The sequence below is a fragment of the Crocuta crocuta genome, unplaced genomic scaffold, assembly GCF_008692635.1.
Source record: "Crocuta crocuta isolate KB4526 unplaced genomic scaffold, BGI_CrCroc_1.0 scaffold7, whole genome shotgun sequence".
NCBI lineage: Eukaryota > Metazoa > Chordata > Mammalia > Carnivora > Hyaenidae > Crocuta > Crocuta crocuta.
The window spans coordinates 2124542-2137852 of NW_027531904.1; the positions used below are offsets into that span (position 1 = coordinate 2124542).

General features: G+C 44.6%; 1 protein-coding gene across 1 annotated transcript in view; it reads right to left on the reverse strand.

The window, feature by feature from the left end:
- The window catches only part of SV2B (synaptic vesicle glycoprotein 2B), an 83090-nt gene continuing 69779 nt past the window's right edge, over nucleotides 1-13311 (reverse strand). Inside the window, exons 10-12 of the mRNA XM_077774390.1 lie at nucleotides 9689-9889; nucleotides 4219-4378; nucleotides 1-2072 (exon numbers count right to left, since the gene is read on the reverse strand). Coding sequence (XP_077630516.1) covers nucleotides 1889-2072; nucleotides 4219-4378; nucleotides 9689-9889 — 545 coding nt within the window. The 3' untranslated portion in view covers nucleotides 1-1888. The remainder of the gene's footprint in view (nucleotides 2073-4218; nucleotides 4379-9688; nucleotides 9890-13311) is intronic.

A 13311-nucleotide genomic window follows, 5' to 3' on the forward strand; every position in this document is an offset into this window, starting at 1 on the left:
AAAAAAAAAAAGTGAATAAAGAGGTAGGGGACAGGAGAAGCAGAGTAAACATTTTATCCATTAAAACTGATCTTAGATCCAGGGTAGAAAGGCTTCATAATATCTACTCTTTCCTTTGGTCAACCTGTTTGTGACTCCAGAGAATAACAGAAAGAGGGCCTGAAGCTATCATGGGGCCCTGGGCGTTTCTCTAAAGCTGACAAAATGTTCCATGCGGTCACCATTATCCTTTTTAAATTTTCAGAGATTTCTCGTAGGGAACATATAGCATTTGCAGCACTGAGAACACTGAAGTCAACTTAAAGAACAAGTTCTTGCAAACTGATGTTCTCCAGGCCTCGGCCGGTTCACCCCCCAGGAGCATGAGCTCATAGCTCACTGTCCTTCCATGCTAGATGGTTCTGGTGTTCGAAACGTTCCTTTCCTGTGTTGCAAAGGCTTCAGTCCATTGCTGATCTTCGCCCAAAGCAGTTTATCCTAGGTTCCCCACCCCCGTTCATGCTCCAAATGGGTCTCAGGAAAGAGTTCTCATGGAGCCCCGAAAAGATACAGATTTGACATCCACTACATTCCCTAATTCCCTAATTCCCTTGCCAATGACATCTGTTTCAAAAGTGCTGAACTGAGACAAGTAGCATAGATTTCTCATGGGATCTGACCATGATAACAAACATGGCTCATGTTTTACAGCTAAAAGAAACAGAAAGAATTTACGCTTTGGAGCACTGTGGCTACACCTCTCCATCCTTCCCTCAATCACCCCTGCTGTCCACTGCGTTTTATTCTCATCTCCAAAGGGACGAGAATATTCTCCAGAAGCCCCTGAATCCTTCGCATGCTGCTTCTGGGTGAGCGGCAGCATCAAATGCCAGGGCCCACTATAGTGAACTTGAGTTTCACAAGTGATCTGTGTAAAAGTATCTACCCCACTTACACGAAGAGCAGCGCCTGGATTAAACGAACTGTACAGCAGGAGTTTGCCAAGTGCATCCTGCTGACAGCAAGTTAAATGGCTATAAGCTATTGTGCTCACATTTCTTTCAATCAGACCCAATTTCCTGGGACCTCGAACACCAACTCCTCTGAAAATATGGCTAAAGTGGTGGCAAATATTTGCAGATACCATGTCTGCAAATTAAATCTGAATATAGTTATGTACAAAGAAAGTTAGTTTACAGGATATCCGTTGCATTAAGTCTCTTTGAGTAGATGGAAACAGGAATGGTCAGCATCCTTAAATTTACCACTTAATCATCATGGGAAACTTAGGACACCTGGTGGGGGGTGAGTAGATTTCTATAGATATTGCTCAAATATTTGGTTTTCTATATTAGAGTATCTTCAATGCTACTGTGCCAATTTTCAAATGGAACTATGACTGGTGACCCTTTTCAGTGCAAAAATAGAAGTATCCTGTATTTCAAGCCCACTCTTTATATGACTCTAACTTCCTGGTGAGTCAGTTTGCTAGGTCATTGAGCTCCAAGGAACTTCATGGAGGAGGAGCTCAAATGTTTCTCGCCCTCAAATTCATTCTGAAATGCAAATAAGTCCTTGCACCTCACTCTTGGGGAACACACAGCCCTTGGTCAGCGTGTGCGCCCTCTGGAAGGTATTATCCCTATTCCCCTGCTCTGGGCCAGGCAGACCCAAAGCCAAGAACGCAGCCCTGGGATTCTAAAGGAGATTCAGGATGCCCCCAAATCAGTCACCTGAGTTACAAGCATATTGACAGCTGAAATAGATCCTAAACTAAGGAGTCACAAAATCGACTTCTCCTCCTGCGTCCTCTGGACAGTGTCCTCCGGACAGTGACAGACAGGAAGCGTGGGTGCATTTAAGGTTCCTGGATAAAGTTCTTCCAACATTTTCTTTCCCCAGAGGCTGTTCACATCAGGACCTGTTCTCGGGTCTCTGGCAGTCGAAGAGCGAGCAGGCCACCCCCAATGAGAGAAGCGGCAGCCAGAAGGATGGGGACCACTATGGTCACCCCAACAAAAGAAGCAAAAATGGTGTTTCCCAAGATGGCGCCAAATTTGCATAATCCATTGAGGATGCCAAAGGCCGTGGCCCTGTAAACAAAGAAGAAAGTAAATCATTCTGAAGGTCAAACCAAACCTACTTAGATGAGTGGGACCATGGGTCCTTTCTTTTCCTCGTTGCGAGGGAAGGTATAGTGAAGGTGTGGAAGGGAACTTTTTTCCCTAAATGGAAAACATTCTCATTTTAGTCAAATGTGGAAATACAGAGTAACATAAAGATGCAAAGATATATAACTCCACCCCTGAAAGGCAATCACCACCATTAACATCCTGCAGTATTTCCTCAAAACTTGTTTCTGTTTTCTAATGTTATCGCTTTCTGAAATTGTCACAGGGAAGGTATGCGTATTTGCAAAACACTGAAGCAAATGGAGAGAATGAAGCAGAAAGTATCAGTGTTCCTCCTTAATAACACCCGGCCCCTCTTGTGGGATGTCCCTAAACAGCATTTCTCCAAATATAGACTACATCTCCCAGACTCCCTTGCTGTGGAGCCTGACCGTGTGACTGCGTTTTAGCCAATGGGATGTAAGGGCAAGTGGCGGCTCCAGAGACATTTCCTTAAGAGATATCATGAGTGGAATTTTTTGCTCTCTTCTCTTCCATTTTCCTTTCTTCCTTCCCAGTTCCTGGAATGGAGATGGTCTTCTCTTGGAGCATGACAGAGCTCATGAAAGGGATGAAAAGCCTGCAGTGCTTGCTCTGGACTTCTACAAGAGAGAAAAAGGAAATGCCTATCTTCCTAAGGCTGCATTTATTTGAGATTTCTGTCACCCATGGCAAAGCATAATCCTAATTATTATCCCTCAATAATTCTGAGGGGTAACTATTATTTTTTTAAGTTCATTTATTTTTTCTTTTAGTAATCTCTACATCCAGCATGGGATGCAAACTCACGACCCCATGATCAAGAGTCGTGAGCGCCACCGACAGAGCCAGCCGGGCGCCCCCTGAGTGAAAACTGTTAGGAACCATCTACTCTTTCTTGACTCCGTCTGTACGCAGAGACCATATTCCCAGCACCATCTCCCTTCAACTGAAGTAAAATATTTCTTTTATTAAAATATTTCAAACCACAGGTTTATCAAGAATGAGCCTACATTTTTGTACATTAAATTCTTTTTACAATTTTTAATCATTTTGTATATAACTAGCCCCCCAATCCCAATCTTCTGGTTTTCAGAATTTTCTTGGATATTTTCACATGCACATTTTTTCAAATGAAATTCCAAAGCTGTCTCAAGTTTCCAGAGGGAGGAGAAAAATATCTCACCGAATCTTGAGTGGACTCTTTGAAGTTAGAAGAAAACAAAAGAAGATTTGAAAGATTTATAAGATTAAATCTTCTTAGAATTTCACAAGGTATATCTTAATACACATGTAAGTCTCCTGTTTTTTTCTCTCAGTAAAGCTGTATGGTTTTTTTCACATAAGTGTTTCACCTTTCTTAACAAATTGATTCCTAGATATTTTATGATTTCTTCTATTATTAAATGCACTTCAATTTTGTTTTTAAATTCGGGGATATATTTGGAAATTCCATATGCCATTAAGTTAGTTTTATTATTGGCCTTCCATATCACTTCACACTCCTTTTTGACCACAGGGCCACTTACCTGCTACCCTTCAAACTCACAACTCCTTCTCTATGAGGAGAAATGACTACTACAAAATGGCCTTGACCCCATGCCTTCACACCAGGCCTCTTCCCATATGGCTTGCACAAAATAAAAGTAAACGTTGGGCTTCCCTACCACATTCCCTGCAAATGCCCTAGACCATCATGCCTCATCCCTACCTTTGTCTTCCCTTACCTCTTGTCCACCCTTTGTTTATCTAGTTCTTCACCTTTGTCTCATATCTCCAATCAGAGGCCTGTTCTCGCCTCCTTTGGATCACATGACACGTACAGTGTCACCCTCAATCCTCTGTCCTGGACATGATTCACACCTGTCCTTTGTATCTAGCCACCCACCCCGCCCTCTCAGGCTTTAGTCTGTTCATCTCCATGCCTCTGCTAGCCCCCCTGCAGGAGAAACTCAACAACTTAAGATATGCTTGGTTCATGAAACACCAGGAAGACCAAGGTGGCGGTGACAGAGGATCTGGGAACGGGTAGACTTTTGGCCAAAGAAGTCCAAACAACTCCCAGAGGGAAGCTCAGGGAAGAACTGACCTCTGGTTGGTAGGATACAGCTCCACCGTGATCACATCCAGAGCATTCCAGGCGGCAATGCTGGTCCCACAGAACAGGCACTGCCACCCAATCATCGCAGACTCGTTCTTGCCAAAAAACAGGAAGAAGCAGCAGACTGCGGAGATGAGCATGGAGCCACCTACAGGAGGTCAGAGCAGAAAACAAAATGAAGACAAGATTGTCACCCACCAGTCTTTCCCCTTCTCCCAGCCTCATAGGTGAACCTGAAGCAACAGGTCCATCTCTACATGGAGGAAGCACGGCTTTCTGGACATGGTGCTCCAGTTGCGGGAGTAGATCCTCCTGCATGGGTCACATCACCCAAGTTAGCCCCTGAGAAGGATTTTGCAGTCCTCATGCTGTGGTGCTGCCCAGCCCAGAATTACTGGGGAAGAGGCAGAGCGGCCCTTAGTTGGAAATCTATTATGTCTCAGATGTTGTTCTGGGCGCCTGAGATACATTAGGATCCAAAACACCTCATGGAGCTTACATGCTCTTGAGAACATAACCGTCAATGGGCTGGTGAAGAAAACCTGAAAGGCCTGGCTGTTTATTCTCCATTTATTCCCATCTCTGCCTCAGATATCTGACCTGCCCTTCTCAGCCCCACCCTGTGCCCTGAGAAGCTAACCCCCAGAGATTGCATACCTTGTTGGCTGGGAGTAGAGAGGGGTTGGAGTATTTCTCCTGATCCCCATCCTATTTATAAGCCCCGTTTTGGTGATGGCTGCATCCCCCACAGGACTATGGTTCCTTCTAGGAGCTTCCACCTCCATGGTCCCAGCTCTCACTGGGCTATCTCTTCCCCTGTATCCCTAGAGGCGGTAACTGCTGCCACTTATGCTGGCATCCGGGTGCCTTATCTGCCTTGTTTGTTCCCATAACCCTGCCCACGCCATCTACAAGCCGCATCCCATCAGTAAAGTCTCTTCACTGGAACTCCCTGGGGTGGCTTCTTTCTCCCACCAGCACTCAGGCTGATGCAGCTGATGATAAGTGGGCTCACTGAAAGAAGGCTGTGTCAAATGCTGCCCCAATCCAAGCCACCCAGCCCAGAAGAGTTTGGGAAGTGTGGCGTGGATGTGGGGTGTGGGCCAGGAGGGTGGCTGGAAATGCAGTGAGAATGGTTAGCAGGATGAAAGGAAGCAGCTTCCAAATAACCAGCTGGGAAACAGGTCGAGGGGCCCTGCCAGGCATCAGGGGCTGGGGGTGGGGAGGAAAGGTCCTCCAGTTGCCAAGAAGCCATGTTGGTGGCCTGGCTTCACCAACAAGTGCCTCCCTGGGGGGGGGGGTCTCTGCCTGGAATCTCAGCCTCAGACCTGGAGCTGCCAAGATCGACGCCAAACCCTGCTGATAAGTGGGGCCATGGTAACTGTCGCCTGGATTCTCCTGATTCTGGGAAGGGGTAGCGCTGTGAGAAGGTCACCTGGTAATCTCTTTTCAAACAGCTAGGAAGGAGATAAACAGCTACTGGGCCACAAGAGCTTTGAGAACCTTACCATCTAAATGCATGCCTCCATCAAAGTGGCCCGCCAAGGCGCCTGGCTTACAATAAATGTTGACAGGAGCTCTTTGAATACAAAATATTACCATCAAATAAATCAACTGATAGTCGAGGACCTGGCCTCTCAACTTTCTTAAGTAATTCTGCCGTCGATCCCTGTGGCCCACTATAAATCCCTGGTTAATTCTCATTTCCCTTGTGATGGAGAGGCCTGACTTCAAATCCCTGTTTCCTCTGTGTGATGCTGAGCAAGTCTCATAACCTCTCTGTGCTGTCTCGCTTTGCCCCTCTGTAAAATGTTGGTAAAAATAGTACCTACCTCACAGTGTTATTTCAAGTGTTAAATATGTTACTATTGACAACATGCTTGGCACAGAACCTGACCTATAATACGTGCTTTGTAAGTGTTTGTTAAATGAAATTTCTAGTTTCTATCTGTCTCTCCCAATAGATCATTTGCTCCATAAGCACAAGGAAGGACAGTGTCCGTCTCAGTTAATGCTGTATTCCCATTGTCTACCGCATAGCCTGGCAGAGAGTAAGGGCCACGTAAATTGTTGCTTATTGAATGAACACATGAGGATTAACAGCCTCATCAGGAAAACTTCTACCCTTGTTAACAAGATGCTACTTCTACCCAGGAAAGAGCACAGCAGAGCAATCAGGACAAACTATGCCCTAGAAGATTCCGCAGGGGATTTGTCTGAGGAAATAGCCATTTCCTTTCATGGAAAGGCTATTTCAAAACAGGTCCCCCACATGCCATCAAGATATTTATTGAGCATCTAGGATCTGCTGCACTCTGATAATATCACAGTTGGTCCATGGCATACCAGGCCTTCTACAAAAGACCAAAGAAAGAACTGTCTGAGCTCTTAACAGAACCAGAGAAACAAAATACAGATGCCAATAAAAGAGTAGAACATAAGGGCACCTGGGTGGCTCAGTCAGTTAAGCGATGGACTTCTGCTCAGGTCATGATCTCGTGGTTCGTGGGTTCAAGCCCCGCGTCAGGCTCTGTGCTGACAGTCGGAGCCTTCTACCTTGAATTCTGTGTCTCCCTCTCTCTCTCTCTCTCTCTGCCCCTCCCCTCTTTGCACCCTGTCTTCCTCTCTCTCAAAAACAAATAAACATTAAAAAAAAGATTTATTTAACTTTTTTAACGTTTTATTTATTTTTGAGAGAGAGACAGAGAGACAGAGCATGAGCAGGGGAGGGGCAGAGAGAGAGGGAGACGCAGAATCTGAACCAGGTTCCAGGCTCTGAGCTGGAACATCAGCACAGAGCCTGATGTGGGTCTCAAACTCATGGACCACGAGATCATGACTTGAGCCAACGTCAGAAGCTTAACCGACTGAGCCACCCAGGTGCACCTAAAAAAATTATTTTAAAGAGTAGTCCATAAAGAATAAGAAATATTAGTTCCAGTTATCCAGCTTGGGGAGCATGACAGAAATCAGTTTTGACCTGGGGTACATTCGCGATGCCAAGGAGGCCATCGGGAGCGGCAGAGGGCGTATACGCTCTCTCGCCACCCTGCCTTCTCCCCATGCCCAACCTTCCTTCTGCCTCCGTTGGGGAGCATGTGGCCACTCTGGGCAGTGGGCCATGCCCTGCACATGTGCACCCACCCCACTCCTCATGGGTCCTGCCTTCCCAAAGACGTCCTGGGCTACCCCAGGCCCCAACCTCAGAATTCACTATTCAACCTGGGACTCAAGAGGCCAGTGGCAGAAAGGCAAAAATGTCACACGCCTGTGCTCACGTGCCTTGTCTCATGGGAGCAAACAGAGGTATTACTGTAACAACTGTGTAATATAAGCTCAGAGAAGGAAAGGAAAGTGTGCAGAGAACGTTGTGAAGAGAACGTTGGCCAAGATGACCACCTGACTCCCGGCCGCTGGTCTTATCTATGGTGTAGCACGCTCCGCAAGAAAAGCTTGGGCATTGTGGGAGTTAGTAAACACTGTCCTTCCCTCAGGGGCTTCGGGTCTAACCAGGGCCCCGCCTCCAACACAGGAGACAGCTCAATCGCCTGAGTGGCTCAGTTGGTTAAGCATCCAACTCTTGGTTTCCGCTCAGGCCATGATCTCATGGTTCAGGAATTCAACTGACATCAGGCTCTGTGCTGACAGTGTAGAGCCTGCTTGGGATTCTCTCTCTCTCTCTCTGTCCTGCCCCAACTCCTGCTGTCTCTGTCTCTCTCACAATAAATAAATAAACTTAAAAAAAAAAAAGCTGAAATCCCGGCATGTCTTGTGCTTACCATTCCAAATATCTATGCTCCTCTATAATAACAATATTCAATATGAGCCCAACACCAGGAAAAGATTCCCTTGCCAAGATCTGATCGATTTGCTCCTCTCTGACAAAGTGACTATGTGATTTCTTTTGTTTGCCTTTGAACTTCGCTGCTAGGGAGGTGGTGTTAACTTTCCTGATCAATTACACCGTTAGAGCAGACCCTTCATGACATGTGTATCAATGTGTCGTTCTCATCCCCATCCGGCCTTACAATATATACATGTTAATGTATATTTTTCCTGGCCTTGGGTATATACGTTTTGCTCCTTGTTTCTGTAGCAAACTTCTGGGGATCCTAGTGTGGTGAAGCAAAGTACATGAATGTGGCTACCATTTTGGAGGACTGTCTGTGCACCAAGCACTGTACCATGTAGCACTGGCTACATTATGTACCAGCCAGTTACAGTGACAGATAAGGAAACTGAGGCCTAGAGAAATAAAGGAACATTTCCAAAGTCAAGTAGCCTCAGGAGGACTCCAACACAAATCTGTCCCTCTCCCAAGCCTAAGTGTTATCACTATTAAATAATAATAAGTAATACAACTTAATTTAAACCCAGCAAACAAATCAATGTTCACTTAAGAGCACTTTATATATTTTTCCAACAATAATCATCCAAGGCAGGTAGAGTGGATAGATTTAATATCCTTACTGAAGTGCTAACTGTGTGACTGTCAAAGAATCACTCAGTGGCTAAAATGAACAAATCAGAGGACTCTAGAAGCTGGCAAGGATGTGGAGAAACAGGCACCCTCCTACACTGTTGGTGGGAATGTAAACTGGTGCAGCTTCTCTGGAAAACAGTGTGGAGGTTCCTCAAAAAATTAACAGTAGAACTCCCCTATGACCCAGCAAGAGCACTGCTGGGAATTTACCCAAGGGATACAGGAGTGCTGATGCATAGGGGCACATGGACCCAAATGTTCATAGCAACACTCTCGACAATAGCCAAAACATGGAAAGAGCCTAAGTGTCCATCAACTGATGAATGGATCGAGAAGATGTGGTTTATCTATACCATGGAATACTACATGGCAATGAGAAAGAATGAAATCTGGCCATTTGTAGCAACATGGATGGAACTTGAGGGTGTTATGCTGAGAGAAATAAGTCAGGCAGAGAAGGACAGATATCATATGTTTGCACATATAGGTGGATTAGGAGGAACTTAACGGAGGACCATGGGAGAGAAGAAGGGGGAAAATAGTTGGGGAGAGGGAGGGAGGCAAAACATAGGAGACTCTTGAATGCTGAGAACAAACTGAGGGCTGATGGGGGTGGGGGTGAGGAGGGGGTGGTGATGGGCATGGAGGAGGGCACTTGGTGGGATGAGCACTAGGTTTTATATGGAAACCAACTTGACAATAAACTATGAAAGAAAAAAAAAAGAATCACTCAGTCGGGAAATTAAAAAGGAGTCCCTGACCTGGACCGTGGGTCTCAAACTATCTCCTGGGAGTCCTGGGGTTTCAGAGATGCGCCTGCATCCTTGGCTCCTATGTCAACAGATCCCATCTTACCTGTTTGGTTTCCAGCGAGAAATTTGTTTAAGAAAAAGGAAAGAAAATCTGCTTCTTTAATCCACTTGAAGGCTACTGGCCTTACCTCCTGGAGGAGAGGTGGCATGGCTCACTACTCACCGATCATCTTGAGCCTTCCAACTTTATCCATGAGTAGGGCAGAAATGATGTTCCCAGGCAACACAGACAGACTGCCAAGGAAGCTGACGAGATAAATCAGGAAGTCATTATCTTGCTCAAAGTCCATGTGGCAGCCTTCTTTCAGCTCCTGAAAGGTGTTATTGATAAGCCGGCAGTTGATGAACTTATGTTTGTAGAAGTCTGGGGAGAGAAGGAAACCTTTGGTTCATGGCAAGTGGACAGGGGCTGAGGAGAGATGGGGCAGAGGCAGGGGTGAAGTCAGGACCCTTCCATGAGCAGCTGCCACAAGTCTCTGGCAATCCAACAGTCTCATAGTCAAGGTGACGTGTGGCCAGGTATGGATGAAGACAGGAAACTCTAAAAATGTAATGATGGCTTCAACTTCCTATAAGCAAAGGGAAAGGTAAGGAACACTCATCTCTTAAGCTACAGAACAGCCCTGTTTCTATCAGTGAGATGACACCAAGGTCCAAGGCTTATAGGAAGCCGAAGATAAGAGAATTAGCTCCGGGGATGCCTGGGTGGCTCAGTTGGTTAACCAACCGACTTTGGCTCAGATCATGATCTCTTGATCCCAGAGTTCAAGCCCAGTATCAGGCTCTGTGCTGACAGCTCGGAGCCTGGAGTCATCTTTGGATTCTGTGTCTCCCTCTTTCTCTGCCCCTCCTCCACTTGTTCTCTCTCTCTCTCTCTTTCTCTCTCTCAAAAATAAATAAATATTTTTAAAAATTTTTAAAAAGAGAGAGAATTGGGTCCAGATTGAGGTGACCACTGCAGACCTATGCAGAAACCCAAACATTCTTCAAAATAAAAACCATTTGCTCAGTTATTTCCAGGATGGAGAGCAGGGGAGGGGGGTGAATACGGAGAGCACAGAGGATTTTTAGGGCAGTAAAAGTACTCCGTATGGCATGATAATGATGAATACATGCTATCATACATTTGTCCAAGCCCACAGAATGCTCAACACCAAGAGTGATCCCTACAGTCAGCTCTGGACTTACGATGATCATGATATACCAGTGCAGGTTTATCAGTGGTAAAAATGCACCCCCTCTAGCCGGGGAGAAGGGGGGAGGTTGATAATTGGGGAGGAGGGTGGGGCAGGAGTTACATGGAAATCTCTGTACCTTCTCTCTGATTTCACTGTAAACCTAAAACATCTCCAAAAATATAAAGTCTTAAAAAAGTATAAACCATTTGCTTTAAAACTAGTTCCCAAGTCTTCCGGCACCTTCTAACACCAACTGCTCATGCAGAAAGATCGCCTACGCGGGCTCTCAGGAAACCTGGCTTTTGGGAAATGGTTCTGTTGCTGTCCCTCTTTAACCTTCCCAAAACTCCTCCTACAAAATTAGAATAGGACACCTGAATATCTCCATCACTTCCCAGCCCACTATTTCCTGACTACGGGTGTTTGCAGAAATCCCCATGGAAGAGTATGCAAACAAAGAGGCAACGTTAAAACTTGAAAGAAGAGGGGCACATTTTGGTTCAGTTGATTAAGCATCCAACTCTTGGTTTCAGCTCAGGTCATGATCTCACAGTTCATGAGTTCGAGCCCCACATTGGGCACTGTGCTGACAGTGCAGAGCCTGCTTGGGATTCTCTCTCTTTCCTTCTCTCTGCTTCTCCCTGTTCTCTCTCTCTTTAAAAACAAATAAATAAACTTAAAAAAATAAAACTTGAAAGAAAAAATGAAAAGACTCAGCAGGTTTTAATGACAAATAGGAAATGTATGGCTCTCATTTTTTAAGTTCACGCTAAAAAAATAATTTAGGAAGATAATTCTCATAATGGCTCATTTAGAGACTGAGGGATATTTGGAGGCCAGATATCTCTCTTCTGAGGCTGACCAGATGGGGGGGAAAAAGATGTTCTTGCATAAACCCCGGTGCTGACACCAGGGAGAATGCACTGATATGGTACAATGCACGGAGTTCAGTGGAAAGATCACAGACTTTAGAGCCCAACAGCTGAGGAATGAATCCAAGCTCCTCCTCTTCCTAGCTATGGCCTTGAGCAAGATGTGTAAGCCTGGACTTCTTCAGCTATAAGATGGGAATAATCATGCGTATCTCCCTGGAGACAATGTAGGTGGAGCCACAGGTAAAGCTCAGGTAGTTTTTCCTTCCGTCCCAACTCGACCTGGTATGTTATTAATGTGTGATGAGTAGTAACATTAACAAGGAGAGGTGGCATGGTGGGATTTGGTGAACTATTTTAAATCATGGAATATCAGAATGGTGTGATTTTAAAACATTCTTATCATATCGCTTCAAGCACAAACCTTGAAAAGATACAATTTTCCCTTTTCCGTCATGATTAGGACAACATGACTCTTGAATTTCGCAAGATTCAAATTCTGCGAGGTCTTCAAGAGCACACCGTGTGCATTAAATACAGCCTTCCTGGAACGCTGGGTTTTCATCTGTGCCTTAATTTGTTAATGTTTACTTATTTCTTTGTTATTATTTTTTGGATGTATCATGTTTTATTTAACAAAGCCTCTGTCTGCTCACATTAAAGATGTTTCCAGGTATTCTTTACATATGTATAATTTTGTCTGCTCACATTAAAGATGTTTCCAGGTATTCTTTACATATTTATAATTTCTTGTATATGCAATTAGAACTGCATGTACTAGCACTGTTCAATAGTAAAATGATGTGAACAGCTTACGTAAATTTAAATGTATTCACATTTTTAAAAAGTGAAACAAGTAAAATTAAATTTTTAAAAAATAACTTACTGTCATGTTAGTTAACCTACAATATATATAGTGTAATCTTGGCTTTGGGGGTAGGTTCCCGTGATTCATCACTTACATACAACACCCAGTGCTCATCCCAACAAGTGCCCTCCTCAATGCCCATCACCTATTTTCCCCCTCTCTCCCCAAACCCCCACCCCAATCAACCCTCAGTTAGTTCTCTGTATTTAAGAATCTCTTATGGTTTGTCTCCCTTTCTGTAACTCATTTTTCCTTCCCTTCCCCATGGTCTTCTGTTAAGTTTCTCAAATTCAACATATGAGTGGAAATATACAATATCTGTCTTTTTTCTGACTTTTTTCACTTAGCATAATACCCTCCTGTTCCATCCACGTTGTTGCAAATGGCAAGATGCCATTCTTTTTCATTACCAAGTAATATTCCATTGCATATATATATATGTATACATATATATACCACCTCTCCTTTATCTGCTCATTTTGAAAGAGAGAAAGAGTGTGTGTGTGTGTTNCACCAAGTAATATTCCATTGTATATATATATATATATGTATACATATATATACCACCTCTCCTTTATCTGCTCATTTTGAAAGAGAGAAAGAGTGTGTGTGTGTGTTTGTGTGTGTGTGCGTGAGCATGTGTGTGTGCACGAGTGGGAGAACAGTGGAGAGAGAGGGAGAGAGAGAATCCCAAGCAGGCCACATGCTGTCAGCACATAAAGGGCTCAATCTCAGGAAGCGTGAGATCATGATATGGACCGAAATCAAGAATTGGACACTCAACCGATTGAGCCAACCAGGCACCCTTCATCCGTGTTATATTTTGTTCCTACTGAAGAAGATCTGTAGCATATATCACCAGTCCCCT